Genomic DNA, 27231 nt, shown 5'->3' with positions numbered 1-27231 from the left:
ACAGCCCTGAAGTGTAGAGTCACATGCTCTACCACCTGAGCCAGGCAGGTGCCCTATACTGATGTGAATTTAAAAACAAATATATTCACAGCATAATAGAATATTTATGTGCCATTCATAGTTTGGAAATGTATAGAATGGCCATTAGATTGGCTTAGGGATAGTCAGCTTACTGATTAGGTGTATAGATAGATCCAATTTAATACTGTTTAGGTGTTTGTCATTCCTAGTTAAATGTGTAAATTATAAAATGTAGTGTGTAATTTTACATAAAAGCCATGATAATGAGATAATAGTTTTACGTTGTTTGTATAGTAGTTAGCTATTCATGTATAATGATTTGCTATTTGAACTTCACAGATGTTCAAAGTCCAGCAGTATCCTGCTGCCAAACTCAGTGAGTAGATTACCTTCTTAGGAAAGCAGCAGTTGGAGTGATACTGGCATGAGCCCAGTAAAGGGTGTGTATACCTGACATACTTGGCCTAAGTTACAAACTGTTTCTTCTTCTCTGAGTACTGCCGTCAGGTTATGATAGTTCTTGGTGGCCTCAATACTGATTATATTCTAACTTCTTACATTGCATAAATTATGGGTACTTTCACTGAACTCTACAGACCATGAAATTTTTGAAGTGACAGAAGAGAGACTTTCTGGATCCTTAAATCCACTCTTCACCAAAATGAAAGGGGGAATAAATTCACCAACCTTCTCCAACCTAAAACATCTTTCTTGGATGTCACACTTAAAAGTTAGCTGTGGCTGGGGCACATGGGTGGCTCAGTGGTTTAAAGCCTCTTGTCTTCAGCTCAGGTCATGATTGCAGGGTCCTGGGATAGAGCCCCACATCGCATTGGGCTCTCTGCTCAGCGGGGAGCCTACTTCTGCCCCCCACCCCCGCCTGCCTCTCTGCCTACTTGTAATCTCTGTCAAATAAATAAATTAAAAATCTTAAAAAAAAAAAATAAAGGTTAGCTGTGGCTGATGACCAGCTATCATTTCACTAAATACAAAACTGGGTAATGGCATCAAGTAATACTTACTGAGTTGGTAGGGACTTAACTGCACAAAACCAACAATAAGTGATCTTTACATTCTAGGTGAATGATGAATGGAGCTTTGAATTAATGATTCCAAAGCTGCTTTTTACAGTATCTTCAGTAAGCATAAACCTTCATTTTAATACCAAGTAAATAAATATGTACTCAAATATTCCCACCAACTTCAATTGTTACAAGACAAAAATTTAATGAAAATTGGTAGATAATCCACAGGGCTAAAGAGTTATTACATGGGACTGTATTAGAAATTTAAAATAGGTGCTGAAATGTTACATATTATCATCATCTGATTCATCTTCTTCCTTCAATGATTCCTGTTAAGAGAAAGTGTTTAAAATCAATTTTTAATATTGTTACAACCTGAATCTATTAAGCACTTGTCATTGAAAATTCTTTATAACTGAAGATGAACAATGACTTAAGATAACCTACCCAAGGAAAGAAAAGGGTAATTAAGTGCATCTTATTCTAATAATCAACTGACTATATTCTTGATAGAACACACAATATGAAATATTCTTGTTTCAATATGAAACAATATGAAAGCATTAAATGTCCTGAAAAATCCTTAACCATTTTCACATACAACATTTTTGTAACCAGGGCAACCCTATCCCCACTGAAGATAAGCCAGAAAATTTCTAACCTTTGTTCAGTTCAACTCTTAAGTGTTATTTAACAGAAATCAACCAAGTTCCTTTATTATTCAACACTTACTTTCATACCTTTAGCTAGAATTGTCACATGCTGTAGCTTACCTTTGCATATTTCTCTGCCTCTTCCTTTATATCTTTGGGAACAATTTCATGTCTTCCTTTAGTTACTGCAAATTAAGCCAGATTTTTAAATGAATTAGAAATGACGACTACATTGTGATTTCCAACACAATTAACTACCCAATCCATAGGTATAATCCATCTAGTGTTAAAAATTGTTGGGGCGCCTGGGTGGCTCAGTCGTTAAGTGTCTGCCTTCAGCTCAGGTCGTGATCCCAGGGTCCTGGGATCAAGCCCTGCATTGGGCTCTCCCCTCGGCAGGAGGTCTCTCCCTCTCCCATTCCCCCTGCTTGTGTTCCCTTTCTTGCTGTGTCTCTCTCTGTCAAATAAGTAAATAAAATCTTTTTTTTAAAAAATTGTACTGTGAGTAATACAACAAGCTCAGAAGTCTTTTTTGTGTTTTCTCCACGTAAGATTAAATCTATCCAAATTTAGCTCTTAAGGAAACAAGTAAATTATACAATGATTTATCCTGATGCTATGATAAATTCTGAGCATTGTGCAGCATGATTAATTTTTATTAATTTTTGAAACCCCATCCATGGTTAATACTGCAAGAAAAAAATGGTGATTCTCAGTAAATGGATGCTTCAGAAAAGTACATTAGTCTATTAAGCAGAACTTCCCCTTCAAAAATAACTACCTTGTAAATTTGTTCTGGACTGCTTTATATTAGAAAGGCACTGAGCGGTAAAACATACTTCGGTACTACCCACTGCGCTTGAACTTATGCATGTTTCATGACTCAGCAATTCGACTCTTAGGTATATTTCCAAAGAAATGCTACATTTGTGTACCAAAATTATTACACAAGACATCCACAGCTACACTATAGTTAAAAATGAAAGAGCCCAACTAACCAGCATCAGAAGAAATGAATAAATTGTGTGGTATTTGGACAACAAAATACTATAAAGCAAGGCAAATGAACAAATACTGTACACCACACATGACTTACACAAATAATGCTTAAGTAAATCAGGGATAAAAGAATATATATACTATGTACATATATACACTGTATAATTCACTCACATAAAACTGAATAGGCAAAACTATGAGTTAGAATTCAGAGTAGTGGTTACATTTGGGGACAAGCTACAGAACTATAAATTCAAAGAATCTAAGGGAACTGGTCTCTTTTTGACCAGAGAGCGAACAGTGATTACATGAGAATATCCATGTTGTGACAGTTCATCAATTCAGCTGTTCTTTACGTACTTTTCTATACATACATGTCATTACCAAATTATTTTTAATTTTTAAAAAGGAAAAAAGCCCCCCCAATTTTAAATTGTTTGATACAGATGACTCAGAGCAAATAAATGTACAAAAATAACTTACTTTCACCAACCCAGCTGAGCTCTAGTTCAAAAGCTTTATCCTTAACTTCATCATGTACTATGTAAATTCTAGAACACAAAAGGGAAAATTAACATTTACTTGGTCATTACAAACATGTACCTAGTCAGCACAAATTAAAACACCCATCCCTAACACAAATATTTATAAAATTTATAGACACATTACAGTTTATATTTAGGAACACTCCTAGAAAAGACAATATAGGCTGAGTGGCTCAGTCAGTTCACCATCAGACTCCTGATTCTGGCTCAGGTCGTAATCCTCAGGGTCATAGGATAGATGGGCTCCATACTCAGCACCAGGACTTAAGAGTCTCCCTCTACCCCCAGACCTTCCCCAGGTCTCTCTCTTGCTCTGTTTCTAAAATAAATTAAGTCTTTAAAAAGAAAAGACAATACACAGAGATGGATATAAAATTAAATACTACAAAGGAGTGTTTACAACCCACGTTGTTTGATAGTGTTGTATTGTAGACACACAACTCAAAAAGATACCTCAAAAGGAACACAGATTCAAATGGGAAAAGGCCATTATTACAACTGTACCTTTTCAGGATATTTGTTTATTCCTTTCAGTAAATGATTTTTAAAACAAATTATTGGCTTGCAATTATTAGAGGTCTCTTCAATCTGAAGCTTCTTAGCAGGTATCTTTTTAAACCCCTTATCCATTTTATAAGAACTATATGCCCCTTAACCTGGGCTTCAAATTATAATACATGCCAAACTGTAATTTAAAAAAAAAAAAAAAGGGGGGGGGAGGCACTGGGATTGAGAGGCTCAATTGCCTCTCTGCCCTGATCTCAGATAAATAAATAAAATCCCTTAAAAAAAAAAAAAAAAGAGGCACTGTCACAACATTAAATTAAGTACCAGAGCAAAGCTTTCTTATTTTACCTTTCCTAACATTTTCACACACTTTACTTTGGAGGATATTTTTAAAGCCTTGCTATAGAACAAGAAAGCATCTTAATTTTCTAGACTAAGTAAAAGATACACAGTGCTCCATTTTATTAAATGATAAGGGAAAGGTTTTCCTACATGGAACTAATTAGTGTCTACTGTTACATCTAAACATAGAAGGGTGTGGTAAGGGCTGATTTCCAGAAGCACTCCTCAGTGCAGGAAATGGAATTTATCACATTTAAACTGTTGTACAGGGGTACCTGGGTAGCTCAGTTGAGCATCCAACCTGTTTTCCACTCAGGTCATGAATACAGGGTTGTGAGACTGAGCAAGTTGGGCTCTGCACTGGGTGTGCAGCCTTGCATAGGATTCTCTCTGTCCCTCTACCTCTGCTCTGTCCCTCTCTTAATAAAAAATAGTACTAATAAGCTGCTGTACAACTCAGTGAGGATTCTTTTATCTTCCAAATGGTTCTACTGTAAGATAATTCCCAGAGCTCCTCATGTTAAGTGACAATCACAGAATAGGTTCTGCTGCTTCACAACTGGAAAGAGGAGAAAGGTCTCTTGGTCAACAGGGATAGGGAGGAGATAATATGGCAGCAGCAAGAATGGTGACAAAATCATAAAACACTTAAGCATGTTATTGCAACTATCAGTTTTAGAAGATACTAAGAATACCACTTAAATATGTAATGGAGCCTGTAGGACTTTATTTTTCTCGCATGAATTATAAAACCTGAGACATCTGCACAAACTACTGCCTAGACCATGTCAATTTTGTTCTAATGTGGAATAGTATGTTTATTATTTTTAAATCTGAAAAGCTGGCCGCAAAACTAGCGTTTTACTGTATTTTTTTTTTTAAATACCCCATGCCTACATTCTTTGATCTGGAAGAATCATGAATTCTGAAGCATTCCACTCAGGTTTATGGACTTAGTTGATACATACTGTAGTCACACAAGCATTCTACACTAAGTACCTGTATGTAACATGAACCACTTCAGGGTTTCTTAAAGCTGTTCTTAAATGTACTGAAATACTCTTCTCATCTTCTTAGAAAAGCCTTTATGATTAACATACTTGCCCCCCAAAAAACTGACCATATAAAGGAGCCAGCTTCATGTGTAGAAATAACTGTCAACCTAAAATAAAGTTTGTAAACCAAATTCCTATTATTGGGACTTCTGAGATTTGAGAAAGTAGGAACTAGCAAATGAAGCTCCTAGAGGTCCACACTGTATCCTCCTACTCTTGAATTCTTTTACCTACATAGTTCTGTCAAAAGTTGTTTTTTCACATCCCATTCACTGGCATTTGAAATATGAGTATTCTCCTTACTGAGATTTTTTAGAACGTTAAACTCAACTTCTAAAAATCTGGCATGACATTATTTCAAAATAAAACAGGCCTTTAGAATTAATGTATAAGGTTAAATGAAATAGTTTTGTCAATGATAATTAAAATTCCAGCTTACATTTTTGCAACTTCTTTAACAACATCACGGCAGGTCATTTCTTTCATCTATAAAAAATAAAATATTGAGTCATGAGTCAAAAGAAGAACTTTCCACTTACATTAACTATTTTCAGATTCTTTACACAACTGTCAATAACCCATACTTTTGACATAGGGTCTCAGACAAAAAATCAAAACCATAATACTGTATTAAGAATACCAGTCTTGGGGCACCTGGGCGGCTCAGTGGGTTCAAGCCTCTGCTTTCAGCTCTCTTCATGATCCCAGGGTCCTGGGATTGAACCCCACATGGCGCTCTGCTCAGCAGGGAGCCTGCTTCCCCCACCCCCGCAACCCCTCTCTCCCTACTTGTGATCTCTTGTCTGGCAAATAAGTAAATAAAATCTTAAAAAAAAAAAAAATACCAGTCTTGTCAGGAAATACACAAACCTAGTATGTGGGACTAACTACAAAAACAATTGACATGGGCTTCAAAAAATTAGTACTGGTGGCTCAGGTCCAAATCTGGTTTTGGCTTGGGCGGTGATCTCAAGTTGGTGAAATCAAGCCCCGAGTCGGGCTCTGCGCTCAGAGCCAGCTTGAGATCTCCCTTTCCCTGAAAAAATAAACTGGTACTGGGAGAAGGGTAAGACTTACTTGTTTTTGAGAGAGAAAGGGGAAGGGAGAGCAGGTGTTGGGATGGGGAAGGGCAGAGGGAGAAGCAGACTCCCTGCTGGGCAAAGAGCCTGACACAGGACTCCCTCAGTCTAGCACCCTGGGATCATGACCTGAGCTGAAGGCAGATGCTTAACCAACTGAGTTACCCAAGCACCACCCTCCTTTAGGGTAAGACTTAAAATAGAAGAGATATAATTGAAATTCAAATGAGATATAGAAGAGATATAATTGAAATTCGAAGTGTTAGTCTTAATTATATCATGGTTTGAAAAAGTTACAAAATGATCCTTGAGAATACTGAGGCAGTTTGTAGACTAAATATCTGATATCTTAGGTGTGATAATGATAATCTACAGAGATGAACACTGAGGCATTTAGGGATATAGTGTCACTGTAACTGTTTCAAATAGTTCAGGAAAAAAACAAATGGATAAAACTGGAAAATAGGGTGGGAAGTGGAAGGGCCTGGTGGTGGATATTAAGGAGGGCACGTATTGCATGGAGCACTGGCTGTGTCTTGAAAACACTGAAAAAATAAAATTAAAAACAAAAACAGGAAAATAACTTCAATGTACATGGAGATAGTTGTGTTATTATCTTTTCTGATGTTTACACATTTTTTCATGTTAATTTGGGGGTGAAGTAAAAGGTACCTTCATATCTTTCCCCTTATAGGCATAGATTCCCCAATATCTCTTCATATTTTTCCCTTTATAGTTAAGATGTATGATGAGTGAATTAATGTTATAATAAAGGCAAATTTAAGCAAACTTTTTGAAAAAGCCTATTTTTTCTTTAGATTTAGTTTTTTTGAGAAAGAGCACAGGAGTGTGGGGAAGGAGCAAACTAAGATAATCTCCAGGCAGACTGAATATGGAGCCCAAATTGGGGCTTGTTCTCACTATCCAGGAGATCATGACCTAAGCCAAAACCAAGAGTTGGACGCTTAACTGACTGAGCCACCCCAGCACCCTGAAAAAGCGTTTTTGTTTTTTGTTTTTTTTTTAAGATTTTATTTACTTATTTGACAGACAGAGACTACAAGTAGGCAGAGAGGCAGAGAGAGAGGAGGAAGCAGGCTCTCCGAGGAGCAGAGAGCCCGATGCGGGGCTCAATTCCAGGACCCTGAGATCATGACCTGAGCCGAAGGCAGAGACCTTAACCCACTGAGCCACCCAGGCGCCCCTGAAAAAGCGTATTTTAAATGACAATTATATTTTTATATATGTTCATGAAATTTTTATTTCATAACATAACATTCTTCATAAGCAACATAAGAAAAGCCAGAGCAATGACGTAGAATGCAGTCTGGCAAACTCCTTTCTATACAGAGCCATATGGTCCATATGGTCTTTGGTCTCTGTTCCAACTATTGAACAATACTTTCGTAGTGTGAAAGCAGCCAGGGACTGACTGACTGTGACGGTGTTCCAATAAAACTTTAGAAAGAAGACAGCGTTCCATAGTTTGCTGACCTCTGATTTAGAGCATGTTTTTGTCATTAAGTATACATACATGTTCCTCAATTAAAGCAATGTTTCTCCATTCTTAGCTAGGATTTGTTAGTATTCCTGTATCTTGTTAGGATTTAACCTCAGAAAGACAGAAGGATAGATACTCTAAATACTGTATTTTCAAGTGTATGTATACACACACACACACACATGCCTTTAAGTGAAGTTTCTGATAAGCAAGAGTGAGCAAATACTGTTTCAACATTAAGTTGATCAATTTGGCTGAAAAGAAAATCACATTAAAGCAAAACTTTTTACACTAATAAATTATGGTTCTTGGGGGAACAAAGAGTGCGTAGCAATAACAGGTTTTATGCCTTACCAAGATAGGAACAAAGGAAATAGAAGCACCATGACACAGACTGCACAGACAAAAGCTGTGATCCAGAGAAGAAATGAAATAGTGAAATACCAGAATTCTCACACTAAGGCTCACAGAGCTCCCTCCATGAACGGGCCTCAAGCACTGAAATTATTTATTATTTTTTAAAGTAGACTCCATGTCTAGTGTGGAGTTCAGTCTGGGGCTTGAATTTATGATTTTGAGATCAAGACCTAAGCCAAGATCAAGAGTCAGATGCTTAATTGACTGAGCCACCCTTGTGCCCCAAGGATTATGAAATTATATGAAAATTTCCATATGTACTTTTCTGGATTAACAGGTTTATCAGTAGCTGTAATTATAAATGGCTCTATGACACAACTCTTACAGGTATCATATATATGTATATGATATATGTACACACACACACATATATATATGATATATATATATGAAATTCTCCAGATTTCTTAGTTTCTAAATTCAGAAAACTCTGCTCAGAACAGCAAACCACACTCTATGAATCCTTAAACAAAACGGTTTTATTTGTGGTGATAAGAGTTCACTACATGAGGATGATATTACAGGAAAATTCAAGAATTAAAATTACCTGAAGTTTTTCTATTTCTGTCTTTGCAGCTTGCCTGGCTTTGCCAATGGCACAACCCCAATAACCCTATTTTTAAAAAAACACACCAAAAATTACAGATATCATTCAATTAAATTGATATACTATCCTAAAATCATTAGTGGCTATGACTGTCTATTTAAAGATTAACAAAAGGATGCTGAATGACTTTCAAAAGTAAGTACAGAGAAATACAAAACATCCAATGAACACCAGGGGGTTCAAAAAAAATTCTAGAATAATGTGGCTTATTTTTAATAGAGGTTCTATACAAGAAAAATTAACATCATTACATATTATACTTAATAAACTAAATATGTTTCTGAGGTTAGGAATGAAAAAACGTTTAGCATTATGACAAAAAGAAATTGAGATAATTCAATACTCTAAACCATTTATTATACTGAAAAAGTTTTTTAAATGAAAGGATTCCCATTTGTACTTATATATAATAACAAAATATAAAGTCTTTTTTGTAATTTGTAAAAACCATAAATATCTCAGAAGAGACATAAGTAAAGATGCAAGAAATCCCATTTAAAATCATTTTTTTTAAAGGAAGGTTTTAGTTTTAGGACATTGTTAGTATTTATCACAATAAAGGAAATACCACATCTTGAAATGCAGTTTCTGTAAACAGCACACTGAAAGCAATAAATCTTTCCACTGCCTCATATTTATAGGCTATTATTAATGATAAATAAGAAACTATTACTTTTCTTGAATTAATTTTAAAGAAACTTTATATAATCCAAATACACGGTTTACATGCTAATGAGATACCATTAAACTAAAAATAGAAATTCATGATTTAAAATTACTCACATATGAAACTCCTGATGGGTCAATCATGTAGAGCTGTGCACCATCATTCACACTGTAAGACCCTAACATGAAACTGCATGAAAGTAATAGTTTAAACCATGGTCCTTAATACCATAAAAATATTAAAAATTCAGTAAACATACAATACCTTCTAAGATAAACTAATACACATAACTCATAATAAATACTTTGATCAGGTAATTTCAATAAGGACTAGTACATACTTGAAACTGTTCAAAATTTATATGGCTTTCTTTAGTATTAAATTTGCTGATGAAACTTTCCTGGGAAGACAGCAGTGAAGACAAAGAAGTAATGACAGATGGAAAACCAATGAGAAGGCCCAACAGGTGAAGGCATACACATGAAAAAGCCAAGATAACAAAACTAAGAGGGATACATTTAATCTGCCTCAAACTCTTATTACACCCCTCATTCTTTCTTGAGTATTCCCCAATATTCCTCCAGTTCTTTTTCTACAGCAATCCAAACTGATTTAATATATTTTTATATGCTCAACAAATTAAAATTAGGCTGTTAATCACATAAATCAGTGATTTTCTGAAACTGTGATTTAGTTTACCCTCGAAGTAGAAAAGAAACCAGCTTCATCTTATGTATCAGTTCATGTATAGACTACCATAACACCCAGCTGTCCAGTTCTTAGCCCTACAATCATTTCCTTCCATATTCCATAAAACTTATCTTTCAGAATATATATCTGGTTGTAATTTAAAAACCCTTCAATGTTTTCCTTGGTATGGAACAAAGACTTCTGTATGGCCTTTCCCTTTCCTACATCTTCAGTACCCCTCCTACACACCAACAAATCCTGACCACCTCAGCATTACCTGAAATGCCCAGGTAGTTTAATACCCTTTTCATGAAATACTCTTACCATTCCACCTACATCTCACATTCTTTTCCTTGCCATCTCTCCAAGGAAGCAGCCATTCCTTAAGTGGTGCTGGGCCCACTATAGTCAGTGTATATCCTATCACCTATAAAGCTATCAATGAAAACATACTCCTATGTCCTGTCCTCTCACAAATATCTATGACTAACTCATAGTATATGTTCAATATTTACTGAAAAAGTTCTCCACTATTCTTACTCCCTTAGAGAAATGATGAATTCAGAGCGTTCAAAGGTTAAAAGAAGTGGAAAAGCATTCTATGAAGTCTGAAAGCAAAGTGTTTCAATGTAATTTAAATGAGAACCTTAAGAACAACAATATAAAAAATGTCTGCAGGCTTAACTTACTGGCTAAAACGGGTTTTCTCTAACATCTGTCCTCAGTAATTTAAATATGACTGATTGTAAACAACTGAAAGGCAGGACTATAGATGATAAACTTTCTATAGCCTTTTAACAGTGGCAAGCAATGAGATATTAGTAAATGTTTTACTTTGATCAAAAAGGACTATTTCTTTAATGTTACAAACTAAACATGTCTTTTTAGGAATATCTAGAGTGATGATAGGTCTCTGAGCCCTATGTAAATATTTACATGTGTCTTGACTCAATCGAATCTCAGCTTTCCCCCCAAAATAAAAATACCAGCACTTCATCAATTAAGAGCATTGCACCTAACTGCTTAAAGTAAGTGTAGCCGATGGAAATTAAGGAGAAAACTGAAATCTCCCTTTAGTTGGCTACCTTCTAATGTCAAAAGAGAATATATTTAAAGTCAGTTTGTTGTATCCTGAGAATGCTGGGGTCTGACACCAGAGAATTTTTTTCTGGTTTTACTGAGAAATTACCAACATGCATCACTTACCATGTAAAGCATGATGGTCTGATTTACATGTATTGTGAAATGCTAACAACAGGTTTAGTGACATCCATCCTCTCATAAAATAAAATAAAAAAGAGAAAAAAACTTTTCTCCTTGTGACGAAAATTCTTAGAATGTACTCAGCAACCTTCCCGTAAGTCACACTGCATTGTTACCTATAGTCATCATACTGTATATCTCTAACACTTAATTTGAACGTTTATACCTTTTGACCATTTTCTTCCAGAGAATGTATGATAATCAGATTAACGTTATTACTAGGAGTTCTCTGTTTTATTATCACTTCAAATCTGTAGAGTCTTTTTCACTATTCAAAGTTTTTTGTTTTGATGTACACAGTTTTATTTTATCATTGCCCTAATACTTCTTGGTGATAGCTCACACTTCTAAGGGTATAAAAAGCTAAGAAACTGGGGAAAACAGTATGGATCTGACTGAATCTCACAAAATTTCATACCTGCAGCCAAAAGGTCGAACAGCACTGTAGAGTGTATACGCATGTACATACATGGCCACTCTGTCTGCAAGATGCTATGAGGGGAAGAAACAGAAGAGCTTATCAGCAAATTTCTACTACTGTTCAAAAGGCTCAACATATTATCAACTTACTTTTAATGGAATGTTATAGCCAAAATTAGATCTAAAGTTGGAAGCTTCTTCTCTTGCAATGTCTGCTAACGAACGAGCATCTGCCAACAAACCCGCTACTGCCTGGAAGAAAGTACGTACCATTAGTAGATAAATACATTCCTATCACAAATCAAGGAAAGTGTGTAATTACTGTAGGCTTAATATTTTAACAAGCATCACCACTAAAAATAATTTGACTTAAAGCTCTTTATAAGGCATTCTGGCATTCTGATTGGGTGGGATCAAAATAAAAGTATGGAATTAAAATTCAGAAATTTACCAAGTGTGATTTCATTGTTTGCTGAATGATGACATTTACAAGGAATATTTCTATAATTCTTCATGTATCCCAGTTTACCAATTCACTATAAATAGGCAACAACCAGAATAGATCAGGACTGATGTCTATTTAAAGCAGTTCTATGTTCAAATTACTGAAAGTTTTGGTCTAAAAGGCACAACCTCAAATCTTTTTCAGCTTATTGACTATTATAAACTCCGGTGACAAACCATACATCTTCCAAGACTGATAGCTTACAACTACAGTTTCCAAACCATGTGCTGAGAGATGCTAGGGCACTATAGTGAACTAGTTACAGAACATTTGGAATTTGGGGGATACAGTTGTTGAAGTAGTTCACAGTTTCAACATTAGATCATTCTGTATTCCTTATAATGCCATTGTATTGTTGAGCACTTGGGTTGCTATGATAAAAAGGTAAGTACCACACAAAAATCCATGTGGAACAGGAAATGGAGGGGAGAGACACACATAATCTGATTCCAAAGTTTAGGAAGTTGTGCAGTGCACATTAGGAAGTTTGATTATTTAAAAATAAAAATATTTTTCTATAATTGTATGTGTATTTTTTCTCTTACAGCTACTAAGTTTTTAGAACATAAACACCAAGTTATTGAGACCTAAATGCATAATCCAAACCATTCAGTACTTCTTTTGGTGCAGGAAAGCAATTAAAAAAAATATTACTGAAACACTTAGTCCTGGGAATCAAGAAAGTCCAGAAACCACCTGCTTAGGAAATTTACAGAATTTAAAAGTAAGTGATATCAGAATGACATTTTTGCCAGTGCTATTAGTAGTAGTATTGATGAAAATTTCTAATACATAGTATTTATCACATGCTAAGCATTCTAGTAATTTTTAACCTTGTAACAACTGTTACGAGGTAGGTCCTATTTACCCTACTTCTGAGGTGAGGCGGTTACGTTTAGAGTAACTTCCCTAAAGTTACCCAGCCAGTAAATTTCACCGTTTAAAGAATCTTCTATTGCTTTGTAGAAAGCTTACTGTGAAGTCCAATAATCCTCAAACCACTTGTGACAACTGTGGAGACAGAATATTAACCCTTCATTATCTCCAACCCTCTTCTACAGGTGATGTTTTGCCATTCCAGCTATAAGGAATGGCATCAGTTTCCTGGCTTTAAATAACAAACGTAACATAAATTTCTAAGACAAAGTTTTCCCATCACTAAAGTACCTTTAAGCATACATGATTTTTTTCAAAATACACCTACCTAAAGTTTGTTTTTATTAAGTGAAAGAATGTATAATTCACTAGTTCCCTCCTAGCAGCTGGGTTACAATCTGGCAAGTTTTATCAAAGCACACCAGTTTCACATTGTGTATCAACTAAAATTCTAAAAATAAATAAATACAGTGGTCCAAAATGACAGAAGAAAAGCCGTGTCAGTTTCAATGGCAATAACAAATTTGTTCTAGAGAGAATATATTTTCAGGGAAAAAAAATTATCTATAGCTTTATAGTTTATTGCTTATATTTTATTGGTCCTTTGGTGTTCGTGTGTAACACATCTCATTTATAAATATAAAAAATAAGTGCAGAATAAGTGGGACCTATAAGATCTCACCCTGCAGAGTAGACTCTGAAATAACATGCAGACCATGCAGACCCAAGTCTGATCCCATTTTATTTCTTTACCAGCTGTGAGTCTTGTTTTCTTATCTATAAAAATGGGATTAATATTACTTTCACTGGGATGTCAGACTTAAACAAGATAATTTATGTGAAGTGGTTCTAGCACACACGTTTTCTTCCTTGCCTTCTCACTAAAGAGGGTTAGAATCACTCCATTACTCGTTTTCCTTATTGTTCTGACTGAGCAAAGTCTAACATCTATATAGAATGACTTTAGTATATACCAGTAATGTATTTATGGATTCACCTGCAGTTATGCAAAGCAGTCACTCAAGACTCCATGTAACAAGACTCCACAAAACAAATAGTGATGTCTATGAAGCTATTAAAAAGGATGTGTTCGCTCTTCCTTTCTTTAAATATCCTTTCTTGGTGCTCCACCTTTTAGTGAGGTATTCTCTACCTGATAACACCTTCAATATGACAGTGATTCCCACAAGAGAGATGAAAAGCTAAAGATTCTATGCCTCTCAAGCATACCCCTTACCTATACTGCCAAGATCTCTTTTCTACACATACTTCCCACCTTTTTCCTCTCCTCCCTTTTCTTAAGGCAATTTGATTTCTCATATATGTCTCCAGTCAATTTATAAGAACATTACCTTTCTTAGTGAACTGTTCACAAGCCAGTAGCTCTCTGAGATTACTTCTATGGCTGCTCTCTCATCTCTTTCTGCCTCAGCGTAAATAAATGGTTATCTTAAAATTACATTTTAATATATTCTAAACAGTGACTTCACAACAAATTGGACAAGGCAAAAAGGAACATTTTTTAAATGGACCTACCATTCCAACATGCCGATCAACATTAAAAAGTCGTTTGTTGGAACCTTCTTCATAAAGTTTAGAAAGGACTAACTTTTCTACCCCAAAGACAACGCCATCTTTACATCTGATTCCAATAGCTGTACTGGAACAAGCAGAAGAAAATCAATTTTTTTAACTGAAAATTAAAAAAACTTCCTAAGTTAAGTTTAAAAAAAAACATACGGATAGGTAACATTTAATTTTTTACATGTTAATACGTTAAAGCAAATACATTTGAAAACTAGAAAGAGGACAACCTACAGTGTGATAAATTAAGTCTATATAAATGAACACCAGATGACCCCCAGAAAACCTAGCATATCATGACATCAAAATATGTACAGAATGGCAGAGTGTCTGGATACACATTGTAACAAATGCTGACTTAATTCTCATCCATTTAAAATGCATAGAAAAGACAAGTTATGGGGTGCCTGGGTGGCTTCAGTAGGTTAAGCCTCTGCCTTTGGCTCAGGTCATGGTCTCAGGGTCCTGGGATCGAGCCCTGCATCGGGCTCTCTGCTCAGCAGGGAGTTTGCTTCCCCCTCTCTCTGTCTCTGCCTGCCTCTCTGCCTACTTGTGATCTCTCGCTCTGTCAAATAAATAAATAAAATCTTTAAAAAAAAAATTAGTTTAGAAAAGACAGGTTATATACAAACAAAAGTTAACATAACTAATCCAGGTGGAAAGCTTAGAATTCTTTCGCTAATTTGCTTTTTCTACAACAACTACTGCTTATTATAAGTATATAAAAGAATATAATATACATTTTGAACAACTTCTTAAAATGGATCTTAATGTCTTAAATGAAATGTGAAGAAATTATATTCTACCATTTCAAGATAAAAATACATCATTAACTTTGTTCTACTAATCATTTTAATAAAAAGGGAATTCTGACGAGAAACAACCAGAACCACATAAATTCCACAAAAAATTTCAGATACTCCTTCCCTCACATTTTAGGTATCCTCAATGGCTTCCCTTTTCAGTTTAAACTCCTTGGCCCAGCTTTCAAAATTCTTGAGAATCTACAAATTACATTTGTAGCTTATTAAGTTTCCCATTATAAATCCCACATTCTACTGAATTCAACCTCACTATCATTCCCCAAATACCTTATGTTCACTTTTGCTTTTTTGTCTTTATTGAGGTTATCCACGGTTCTAAAATACACTTCCTCCTCACCACTGCATATTTAAATAATTCTCCACAAACTTTTGCAAATTCACTTGACCTTAACTCTATAGCCTCAGGTAGCCTTTCCTAATTATTCCAAGTCATCATCATTCTCACTATTTAAATCTAAAACATTCTTTTTCCAAACTACAAGTTGTCAAAATATGGTCTATGAACCTCCTGAACATCCCTGAAAAAACCTTCAAGGGGGTATGAGAAGTCAAAATTATTTTTTTTAAGAATTTATTTATTTGAAAGAGAGAGAGAGATCACAAGTAGGCAGAGAGGCAGGCAAAGAGAGGAAGCAGGCTCCCTGCCGAGCAGAGAGCCTGATGGAGGACTTGATCCTAGAACACTAAGATCATGACCTGAGCCAAAGGCAGAGGTTAAACTGCTAAGCCACCTAGGAGCGCCTCAAAATTATTTTCTTAAGAATACAAGACACCATTTGTTTTTTTCCACTATATGGACATTTGCACTGTTGGTACAACAGAGAAGTGTTAGTGGGTAAAACTGCTGGCACTTTAACACAAACCAAGGCAGTGAAACAAATGGTAGTAGTGAACTACTAATCACTGTATTCTTCATTGCTATGCGCTCACATTTAAAAAAACAAAACAAAACAAAACAAAAAACTCTCACAGTTAAAAAAAATTTCTTAAGAAGGTCCTGCCTGAATGGCTCAGTTAAGCATCTGCCTTTGGCTCAGGTCATGATCCTGGGGTCCTGGAATTGAGTCTTGTTATGGCTTCCTGCTCATGGCTCCCTGTTCTCCAGAGAGCCTACTCCTCCCTCTGCCTGCTGCTCCCCCTGCTTGTGCTTTCTCTTTCTCTGAGAAATAAATAAAATCTTAAAAAAAAAAAAAAAAAAAAAAGAATGTCCTTGAGAAAGCAGTAATTTTTAAAAGCTATTCTAATTTTTTTTTCTAATTTTTAAAGGTTTTATTTATTTACATAACAGAGAGTGAGACAGGGAACACAAGCATCAGGAGAGGGAGAGGGAGAAGCAGGCTTCGCGCTGAACAGGGAGCCCAATGCAGGGCTCAATCCCAGGACCCTGGGATCATGACCCGAGCCGAAGGCAGACGCCTAACGATCTGAGCCACCTAGGCACCCCGCTATTCTAATATTTAAAGAAAGCAATAATTCTACTAGGGAACAACCCCTGAGTACCTGGTCTTTTTATTATTACCATAATGAAATGAAAGGTACTCAAACATCAAAATATGGTTGCCTAAAGGAAAAAGTACTAGTAAAACTGTTGTGAACTTTTTCAGAGAATACTTGTTTTTACAAACATCAATGTCAGACAAACTACAGTTATTAGGTATAAGGCAGACTTTTTTCCCACCTAGAACGAACAAAATAAGCCTATCAATTTTGAGGGAAAATGGACAGTATTTTATTGCCTGTGGTAAGACTCAAGTTTTCAAGCGTAAATTGGAATTTTAGGAAATATATTCATCACCATGAGGTTGTCTATTTCCCAAAACTTACAATTTTTATTTATTTATTTTTTAAGATTTTATTTATTTGACACACAGAGAGAGATCACAAGTAGGCAGAGAGGCAGGCAGAGAGAAAGGAGGAAGTAGGACCCTGCCGAGCAGAGAGCCCAATGCAGGGCTTGGTCCAGGACCCCGAGACCATGACCCAAGCCGAAGGCAGAGGCTTAAGCCACCCAGGCACCCCAAAACTTACAATTTTTTTAAAATAAAGATTTTTATTTATTTATTTGACAGAGATCACAAGCAGGCAGAGAGGCAGGCAGAGAGAGAGGAAGGGAAGCAGGCTCCCTGCTGAGCAGGAGAGCCAGATGCGGGGCTGGATCCCAGGACCCCGGGATCATGACCTGAGCCTAAGGCAGAGGCTTAACCCACTGCGCCACCCAGGTGTCCCAAAACTTACAGTTTATATAATCAGAACAGTGGTGATATTAACAAGTGTGACATTTCTGACTATTCCAATAGATAGATAAAAAATATCAAATTTGGACAACCTGTCATAGCACAGTGAACCAATACTTTCCAAATGACCAACTGACTATTCCAATAGATAGATTAAAAAATATCATATTTGGACAACCTGTCATAGCACAGTGAACCAGTATTTTCCAAATGACCAACTTACATGCATGGGTAAAACATCTGAAGTGCAAAACAGACTAACAGATTTTAATGTAAAACTACGAAAAGCTCATCGTTAAGTTTTCAGACACCACGCTGCAACTAACCTTTAAAAAGCTATTATTTGTCCAATTTTGGCATAGTGTCAAAAAACAACATCCATAATTATCTGAAAAAGCTATTAAAATATGCCTCACTTTCCACCTACTCATCTGTATAAAGCCTGATTTGCTTCACAGGCTTCAATGAAAGTAACAACATATTGAAGCTGATAATGAGAATGTCTTACATTAAGCTTCAATTAACCACTGAGATTTACAAAAATGTAGAACAATGCCAGTCTTCTCCCCAACATTTGTTTTATGCTGTAGAAAGTTACTTTTCATTTAAAATGTTACTAATATTAAACAGTTTACTCTCAATCACAGGAAACAAACGGAGGGTTGCTGGACAGTGGGAGGGGAAGGATAGGGTGGCTGGGTTATGGACATTGGGGAAGGTATGTGCTATGGTGAGTGCTGTGAATTGTGTAAGACTGATGATTCACAGACCTGTACCCCGGAAGCAAATAATACATTATGTTAATTTTAAAATTAAATAGTTTAATGTTAATTTATTACTTACATTAACATATAACTATGATTATTTTATTTTACTATTTTTACTTATTTTTATTTTACTTTTTTATTCATTTATTTGACAGAGACAGAGAGAGAGGGAACACAAGCAGGGGTAGAGGGAGAAGCAGGCTTCCCACTGAGCAGGGAGCCCAATGCAAGGCTCAATCCCAGGATCCTGGGACCATGGGACCTGAGCTGAAGGCAGATGCCCAATGACTGAGCCACCCAGGCACCTCTACAACTGTAATTAAAGTGAATTAAGTATTTTTTATTTTCTCAGTTTTATTGGGTTTTTTGTTTGTTTTTATTTTGTAAAGATTTTATTTATTTATTTGTCAGAGAGCACAAACAGCGGGAGCAGAGGGAGAAGCAGGCTCCCAACTGAGTAGGGAGCCTGATGTAGGACTCAATCCCAAGACCCTGGAATCATGGCCTCAGCCGAAGGCAGATGCTTAACAACTATCCCACCCAGGCATCCCTATTTTCTCAGTTTTAATTTCTAATGTGATAAATATTGACAGATCGAATAACATGCATAAATAAAAGTTCACTAATCATGGTAGATATTGATGGAACTAAAGCCTAATAAAGAAATTCTCTCTGAAGTCCTCAATATTTTGGATTCTGGTGTTTTGGGGTTTTTTCCCCAAGTAAAAAGGGGTCCTGAGATCAAAATTTTAATTTTTATTCCAAACAATCTAACACTCATTGTTACACTACACAATCCTTCAGAACCTGGGCTCCTCAATGAAACTAATGGGGAAAATTATAGTTTATAATTTAATCTTTCCCTTTTTTTCTTGTGTATATTACTTTCTAGGTGCATACTTTGATAAAATAGTTATGATCGGGCGCCTGGGTGGCTCAGTTGGTTAAGCCTCTACCTTCGGCTCAGGTCATGATCTGAGAGTCCTGGGATCGAGTCCTGTATCAGGCTCTCTGCTCAGCCGGGAGCCTGCTTCCTCCTCTCTCCCTGCCTGCCTCTCTGCCTACTTGTGATCTCTGTAAAATAAATAAAATCTTTTTAAATAAATAAATAAATAAAGAATAAAATAAAATAAAATAGTTATGATCATGGTATATACACGTCAATAAAGTGCTTTTAAGTGTTCACTTGTAGGTCACTGATTATTTGTTTTAGTAGTTCCTTCCTATGCTTAAAAGATAGCCGGGGCACCAGGATGGTTCAGTAGGTTGAGTGTCCCATCCTTGGTTTTGGCTCAGGTCATGATCTCAGGGTCCTGGATCTATCTAGCCCTGTGTCGGACTCCACACTCAGCAGGGAATCTGCCTATCCCTCTCCCTCTGCTCCCCACTGCCAGAATATAATCCTAAATTATTTGGCTAAACATTTTCTAACTATTAACTTAAATGTCGGACTATTATGAAAATTAATATACAATCTAATTTTATGATTTTCTACATTCTGTGCCTAAACAGGACTAAAAATTGTCCAAATGATTTTACATATATTTCATTGTTATGGTAAAGTAAAGGCAGGGTAAAGGTCTACCTCCCAATTTTACAAACAAAAATAACTTTCAGAGGACCAAATAGAGGCACCCTATATATTATTTCCATTAAGCAGCAGCTAAAAGGAAAATCCACATTTTTCTGATCTTCATTTAATATTCTATTATACCAGGCTACATCAACCCCTTTAAAAGAAGAACTTCTGGGGCCCCTGGGTGGCTCAGTGGGTTAAGCCTCTGCCTTTGCCTCACGTCATTATCTCAGGGTCCTGGGATCAAGACCTGCATTGGGCTCTCTGCTCAGCGGGGAGCCTGCTTCTCCCTCTCTCTGTGCCTGCCTCTTTGCCTACTTGTAATCTCTGTCAAATAAAGAAATAAAATCTTTTTTTTTTTTTTAAAAGGAGGGGACGACTGGGTGGCTTAGTGGGTTGAGCCTCTGCCTTCGTCTCAGGTCATAATCTCAGGGTCCTGGGATTGAGCCCCGCATCAGGCTCTCTGCTCAGCAGGGAGCCTGCTTCCTCCCCTCTGCCTGCCTCTCTGCCTACTTGTGATCTCTGTCAAATAAATAAATAAAATATTAAAAAAAAAAAAAGGAGGAATTTCCCTGGTTTTTCCTTATGCAGAAAAAGAAATTCATTTTTTTATGTTTTAATTTTTAATTAATTTGCTGTACTATCACTATTTTAAACCATATTTATAAATACTTTACAGAAAACAAATTCCTAAAATACACAGATCCTCATAAACTAGTCTCAATTTTTTGTATTACATATGGTGTCTCCAGTTCTTTTCAATCAAGACTTCCTTTTCCAGCTTTATAAACCAGTGAAAATGCAACACTGCAAAAGAGGAAGAGAAAAACAGTAACTTTTTCCGAGTCTTTCTGCAGCTCTTTGGTCTAAGGGCCTACCTTAACAACAGGAAGAAAATATGTCAACTTTTTTTCTTGATTCTGACATTCTTCTTCTGAACTCTATCAAACTTCTACATGACAGTGACAAATACATTTCAGCCTTACTTCTATTATAGTATCAGACAACAACAGCTTATAAGTACCAGTATCTCTAAAACAGTAACATTAAACACAAAATAAACTAGCTTCATTACAAATCCTATAAAAAGACTTAAAATGCATTTCTTCCTAAATTTTTATATTTCATAAGCCACTAAGAATCCATGTCTTCTTTTAACCAAAGGATGGCATAAAAAATGAACATTTATTCATTAATTATTGAGGGCTTGCTATGTGTGAGCACATGCAAAGACAAGTGACAGTCTCCACTACATGAAACTTCCATAATCATACATTTAAAGGTGTAAGCAGAAACTGGTACTAGCACAGAGTATTAAATGTGGACTTTTCTAAAGTTCTGCAAATATTTCCCTACTCCACCTCTACTCATAACTATTTTATCAAAGTATGCACCTAGAAAGTAATATACACAAGAAAAAAAGGGGAAGATTAAGTTATAAGTTTTCATTATAAGGAAAAACTTGGGTTCAAACACCAACACCATTTGTTTACTAGGACCCCCTCAAAAAAAAAAAAAATCCTTTAAGAGATGTGAATGAGATATTATGAAATGTATTATTATTTTTTTAATATTTTATTTATTTATTTGACAGAGAGATGACAAGTAGGCAGAGAGGCAGAGAGAGAGAGGGGGAAGCAGGCTCCCCGCCGAGCAGAGAGCCCGATGTGGGACTCAATCCCAGGACCCTGAGATCACGACCTGAGCCGAAGGCAGCGGCCTAACCCACTGAGCCACCCAGGCGCCTGAAATGTATTATTTTTATTTTTTTTTTTTTTAAAGATTTTATTTATTTATTTGACAGAGAGAAATCACAAGTAGATGGAGAGGCAGGCAGAGAGAGAGAGAGGGAAGCAGGCTCCCTGCTGAGCAGAGAGCCCGATGCGGGACTCGATCCCAGGACCCTGAGATCATGACCTGAGCCGAAGGCAGCGGCTTAACCCACTGAGCCACCCAGGCGCCCCTGAAATGTATTATTTTTAAAAAGTCTTTTAATTCATCCCAAAGATTCCAAGATATAATGATCACATAAATATAACTCCAAAATTTCTTCAATTAAGTACTTACAGAATTTGTCAACAAGCTAATAATTTAACTAAGATGTTACACGGGTAACCAAGGAATCATTTTGGCTCATTACTCTAAGCAAAAAAAGACAGAGTGAAGGGGGGACCTGGTTGGCTCAGTCGGCTGGGCAACTGCCTTCAGCTCAGATCATGATCCTGGGGTCCTGGGATCGAGCCCCACATCAGACTCCCTGCTCAGTGGAGTGCCTGCTTCTCCCTCTCCCTCTGCCTGCCTCTCTGTCTACTTGTGCTCTCTCTGTCAAATAAATAAAATTAAAAAAAAAAAAAAAAAAGAGTGAAGGAAGGAAGGAAGACATGGAAGATATCTTAGTGTTCCTGTACCTTTTGGAGCGTGGCCCCAGAACAGGAAAAAAAAAAATTCCTACTGGGACAAATGCGACTAACTGCATAGGACTTTTTAAACACAAAAAAATAAAAGATAAAATAACAAAGTAACAAACTCAATGGCCAGGGAAATAAGGATATAAATCAAGAATTTCAAAAAGGAAAATGGGAGAGCAAAGATGATAATGAATCTGGTTTTATACACTACATTGGAAACACAGTAGAATGTCTAAGTGGATACTCTCAGAACCAACCAGAAATATAGGAAAGATCTGACCTGAAAAGAGATCTGGAAATGACTAATAAACTGAGATTATTTTAGGGTTCCTATTATTTTGTGTGCCAGAGTGACATAACAAAGCCTAATTACCAAAAATATATAAAAGGAGATATTTAATTATGTTAAAACATGATAAATTCCAAATACAACAATGTTTCTTACCTACTATTTTCCACAGCCTTCATAGCATATTCAACTTGAAAAACTCTTCCATCAGGAGAGAATGTAGAGGCTGACAGGTCATACTAGGAAGAAAAAGGCAACAATAAGCTTAAATTATGTATCTCTAGCAGTTAATAACCTCACCACCTTTCTTTCTAAATGGCTTACACATCAGAAATGCATGTTAAGAGGTGTCTGGCTGACTCAGTTGGTAGAGCATGCAGCTCCTAGTCTCAGGGTTGTGAGTTTGAGCCCCACCTGGGGTGTAGAAATTACAACAGAAAGACAGGAAGTCAGGGGAAAGAAGAAAGAAATGTATGTGTGTTAAATCTCAAAGATTTTGCTTTGAAGAAAAGGAAGCACGTCAGAGCAGCAAGAGCAGCCAAGAGAAAAGCTACTTTAGATTTCTGCTATTGAAAAGCAATAGACAACTGCCTTGCTGGCTTGGTCAGCCGAGCATGCAACTCTTGATCATGGGGTTGTGTTGTATGCAGAGATAACTTAAAAATAAGATTTAAAAAGAAAAGCCAATAGATACAAATCCCAGGTAAAGTCAAAATCTTTTTCACACAGAACACAAAGTTCATTTTTGTACAAAATGGAGATACTCTGTTCCAGACCACCACAATAAAGTGAATAAAATGAGTTCTCTGGATTCCCAATGCATTCTACATTCCCAGTTTTGGGGGTTTTGGGTTTTTTGTTTCTGTTTTTTGGTTTTCTGGTTTTTTGAGAGAGAGAGAGAAACCATGAGGGTGGGGAGAGAGACTCTCAGGCAAGCTCCACGCTCAATACACAGCCTGACAAGGGACTCTATCTCAGGACTCTGAGATCATCACCTGAGCCAAAACCAGGAGGTGGATGCTTAAGGGATTCCTGGGTGGCTTAGTCAAATAAGCATCTGCCTTTGTCTTGGGTCATTATCCCAGGATCCTGGAACCCAGTCCCACATAAGGCTCCTTGCTGGGTGGGGAGCCAGCTTCTCCCTCTGCCTGCCCCTTCCTGCTGTTTCCCCAGTTTGGGAGCGCTCTCCCTCTCTAATAAAATCTTTAATTCACTGATGCAGCACTAACAAACCCTAGAGAAAAAATATGCTATAGCATTCAAACTTTTAATAAGCATCTATTACATGTTAATATTGTATATGTAATATATGTAATATATATGTATTATATATGTAATATATATAATATATTACACTATAAGGGAATATAAATTAAACGATAAGGGAATATAAAGACTAATCATTCTTGAAGTCTTTCATTTTCAAATGAAACCAGGCACAAATCTTGGAGCTGGAAGTACAGCAGTAAACCAGAAAAAGGATTATGATGAAAATAAGACAGGGTGAAGTAGCAGTCTGAGAGCCTAGTACAGACTACCTGATCAAGGAAGGCCTTGCTAGAGCAGCCAGGTTTAATTACTTAGGCGTGGCCAGACCTAAATAACAAGTAACTAGCCATTTAGGATATGGAGGGTAGAAATAATTCTAGCACAATGAGGGAAAAGAAATAGGCCATTGTGTCTTGAGCACTAAATGGTGGAGAGAAGAGTAAATCATATCAGAGGCATGTAAAAAACTAAACTATTTTGAATCTCCTAGGCTGAAGTAAGAAGTTCGAATCTTATTCTAAATGCAACTGGAAGGGAGCCAACTGGGTGGCTCAGCTGATTGAGCAACTGCTTTAGGCCTAGGTCGTGATCCTGGAGCCCCAGGATTGAGTCCTGTATAGGGCTCCTTGCTCAGTGGGGGTTGGGGGGTCTGCTTCTCCCTCTGACATCTCCCTCTCATTCTCTCTCTCGCGCGCAAATAAATAATAAAATCTTTTTTTAAATAATGCAACTGGAAGTCACTGGAGTTTAAGCTTGGATGGGGGAGAGGGTCGAGGGGGAGATATGATCTAATTTTTTTTTTTAATTTCACCTAGAAAACAAACTGTAGAGAGAACAAGGATGGAAGCGCAATCAAGTATCCCAAAGGTGGTAAGAGATAAAGACAATATTTTGAGAAGAGAGTTTTAAAACAAAACAAAACAAAAAACCTTGCTAATGGATTGGCTAAAAAAGTAACATAAAGAAATTAAACGTGAATCATAGACCTTTTTCACTTGAGCAATTAGAACTGGACCATTCACTGAGCTGAAAACTGTAGAAGATGCAAAATAACAAGGGGAGGGAAACTCAGAGCTCTATTCTGGACATGCAGCTTGAAATGCCTATTAAACAACCAAGTGGTGGGGTGTCTGGGTGGCTCAATCCCTTAGGTTTCCGCCTTCCCTCAAGCCTTGATTCTGGTGTCCTGGGATAGAGCCCTACGTTGGGAATCCCTGCCCAGCAGGGAGTCTGCTTCTCCTTCTTCTGCCTGTGCTCTCGGGCTCGCTCTCTTTCTCGCTCACTCTCTCTCAATAAATAAATTTAAAAATCTTAAAAAGGAAAAAAAGAACACAAAACATCAAATGGAGAAAAATGTCAAGTGAACAGGTCTTCATACTTGGGAGTTCTTGGAAGAAGTGAAGACCAAAGATATGCCTTCAACAGTGGTGCTTACGGAGTCTCAATTTCCTGATTTATTAAATGAAGATTCTTAACTCTACTACTGTAATACCAAAATACCTCCCATGTCTACACTTATCCAGTACTTTTAAAGGGTTTTCAGGGTGAAACACTATTAACTGAAGGTTTTTTTAAAAAAGTTTTTACTTATTTGACAGACAGAGACCACAAGAAGGCAGAGAGGCAGGCAGAGACAGAGAGAGAGGGGAAGCAGGCTTCCCGCTGAGCACAGAGTCCCATGTGGGGCTCGATCCCAGGACCTCAGGATCGTGACCTGAGCCGAGGGCAGAGGCTTTAACCCACTGAGCCACCCAGTCGCCCCTGAAGGCAGTATTAACAGAGTTGCAAAATCAATTTGCTACAACATTCATAACTGAGCATTTACTAATTTAAAAATGTTATGACATAATCTTAGCATCTCATACCCAGATGAATTAAACCATTCAAAACGTAAATCGCCCGTTATCAAACTCGGAAAACCAGTATCTTGGTCTTAATGCTGAGTATCAAAATCTTGTTTAAAGTGAAACTGATGAATTTAGAAACCCATTATTCAATGCCTCTAGTGCACACAACCAATACTTCTAAAGAAAAACTAGATTTTCTACATGGAAAAATACATAAAAGGAATAAGCAAGACTGCGTATGTACGTTTAACACAGGAAAGTAGTAAGTTAACAAGTCCAAGTCCAAAACCCTCGGGTCTATTAACAGAGGCAGTTTAAATCCCTGGCTAATGATTTAAATGTTTACGGTATGGTCTCTCCAAGTGATGTTAAGTAATTTGTACAGGAAAAGCTGGGACAAAAGAAAAACGTAACGGACTCTTCAGATTCACTTTTCTATTAGCGCTACCTACTAAGCGGACGGTCAGTACACACGAAGGCAAGACAGGGAAGGCCCAATGAGTCAGCAGCACCCGGGGACCCGCAAGGACGGTCCGTGGAAAGCTCCGTCTCAGACCTTGGAATCTCAAGCCGCCTTGCCTCAGTGGTTCTCCAGAAGCTCACTATAGCCCAAACCCTTCATTCGCTACAACATGCTCCACGAGTTTCCACTTTCGGTTTCGCTAAGCGGCTAAAGAAAGTGACTCAGCGACCCAAAAAGGCTCCAAAATCTCACTGCTGCGCCGCCAAGCCCGCTACACCTGAGCTGAAAAGCTTCAGGTTACCGTCACCGCAAATGAGGGCCTACAAATTAGCGCAGGAAAGACTGCCGGTCACCAGACAACTGGAAGCGGCCCACTTGGCCGAGGGCAGACCCGGCGCACCCCGGGGCGGCGCACCCCAATAGGTCTGTGCGATCTCCCTTCGACGCTAATCCGTAGGCTAGTACGCTAAAACACAGCAAACTCACCCCAGTCCCGATTGAACTCATCCCGCTGAAATCTCCAAGAGACCAAGGGCTTCAAGGCCTAAAGCTCTCCCACAATACCACAGCCCACAGACTAGTAACAGGCTCTCTCATTGGCTGCTCTTTCAACCAATACCCTTCTCCTCTGTGGCTCGTTCTCCAAGTCCGCCCGAGAAACAGAGGATTGTGGGAAAAGAGGTAGGGGAGGAATCGAGCGGGGAGGGCGGTGCGCGTGTGCAGAACAGGTGGGGTAGGGCTAGGGAGCGGCGGTTCTTAGATCCCATTCAGATTCAGTCAGTTTCTGTGTCGCGTAGC

General features: G+C 37.3%; 1 protein-coding gene and 1 long non-coding RNA gene across 3 annotated transcripts in view; one reads left to right on the top strand and one right to left on the bottom strand.

The window, feature by feature from the left end:
* The window catches only part of LOC106005876, a 33170-nt gene extending 20937 nt beyond the window's left edge, over positions 1-12233 (top strand). The window contains exon 4 of one of the 2 annotated variants that reach the window (XR_006603692.1): positions 9794-12233. This is a non-coding gene — a long non-coding RNA (uncharacterized LOC106005876). Of the gene's footprint in view, positions 1-360; positions 4055-9793 lie in introns of those variants that run through there. The other variant, XR_001179579.2, reaches the window with a different exon arrangement.
* Positions 1224-27077, bottom strand: PSMA3 (proteasome 20S subunit alpha 3). Its single transcript, XM_004738846.3, has 11 exons — positions 26920-27077; positions 23011-23093; positions 14709-14832; positions 11942-12043; positions 11790-11863; positions 9535-9607; positions 8692-8757; positions 5587-5633; positions 3182-3249; positions 1820-1884; positions 1224-1375 (listed from the first exon to the last, which is right to left on the bottom strand). Exons 1-11 carry the CDS (start codon positions 26938-26940, stop codon positions 1331-1333), a joined length of 768 nt encoding a protein of 255 aa, XP_004738903.1. The 5' UTR covers positions 26941-27077; the 3' UTR covers positions 1224-1330.
* Between the last annotated feature and the right edge of the window lie 154 nt (positions 27078-27231).

This window comes from Mustela putorius, unplaced genomic scaffold (assembly GCF_011764305.1).
Source record: "Mustela putorius furo isolate JIRA1106 unplaced genomic scaffold, ASM1176430v1.1 tig00000129_pilon_pilon_pilon, whole genome shotgun sequence".
Taxonomy (NCBI): domain Eukaryota; kingdom Metazoa; phylum Chordata; class Mammalia; order Carnivora; family Mustelidae; genus Mustela; species Mustela putorius.
The sequence above is the reverse complement of the archived record's forward strand: the minus strand, read 5'-3'. Positions and strand labels throughout refer to the sequence as shown.

Excerpts from the sequence above, each read along its gene's own strand:
- PSMA3 (XM_004738846.3), bottom strand. The coding sequence starts at position 26,940 with ATGAGTTCAATCGGGACTGGG. Across the intron at positions 23,094-26,919 it reads TGAGTTCAATCGGGACTGGG|TATGACCTGTCAGCCTCTAC; the intron begins GTGAGTTTGCTG and ends TTTTCTTCCTAG. Across the intron at positions 14,833-23,010 it reads AAGGCTGTGGAAAATAGTAG|TACAGCTATTGGAATCAGAT; the intron begins GTAAGAAACATT and ends TGCTTGTTCCAG.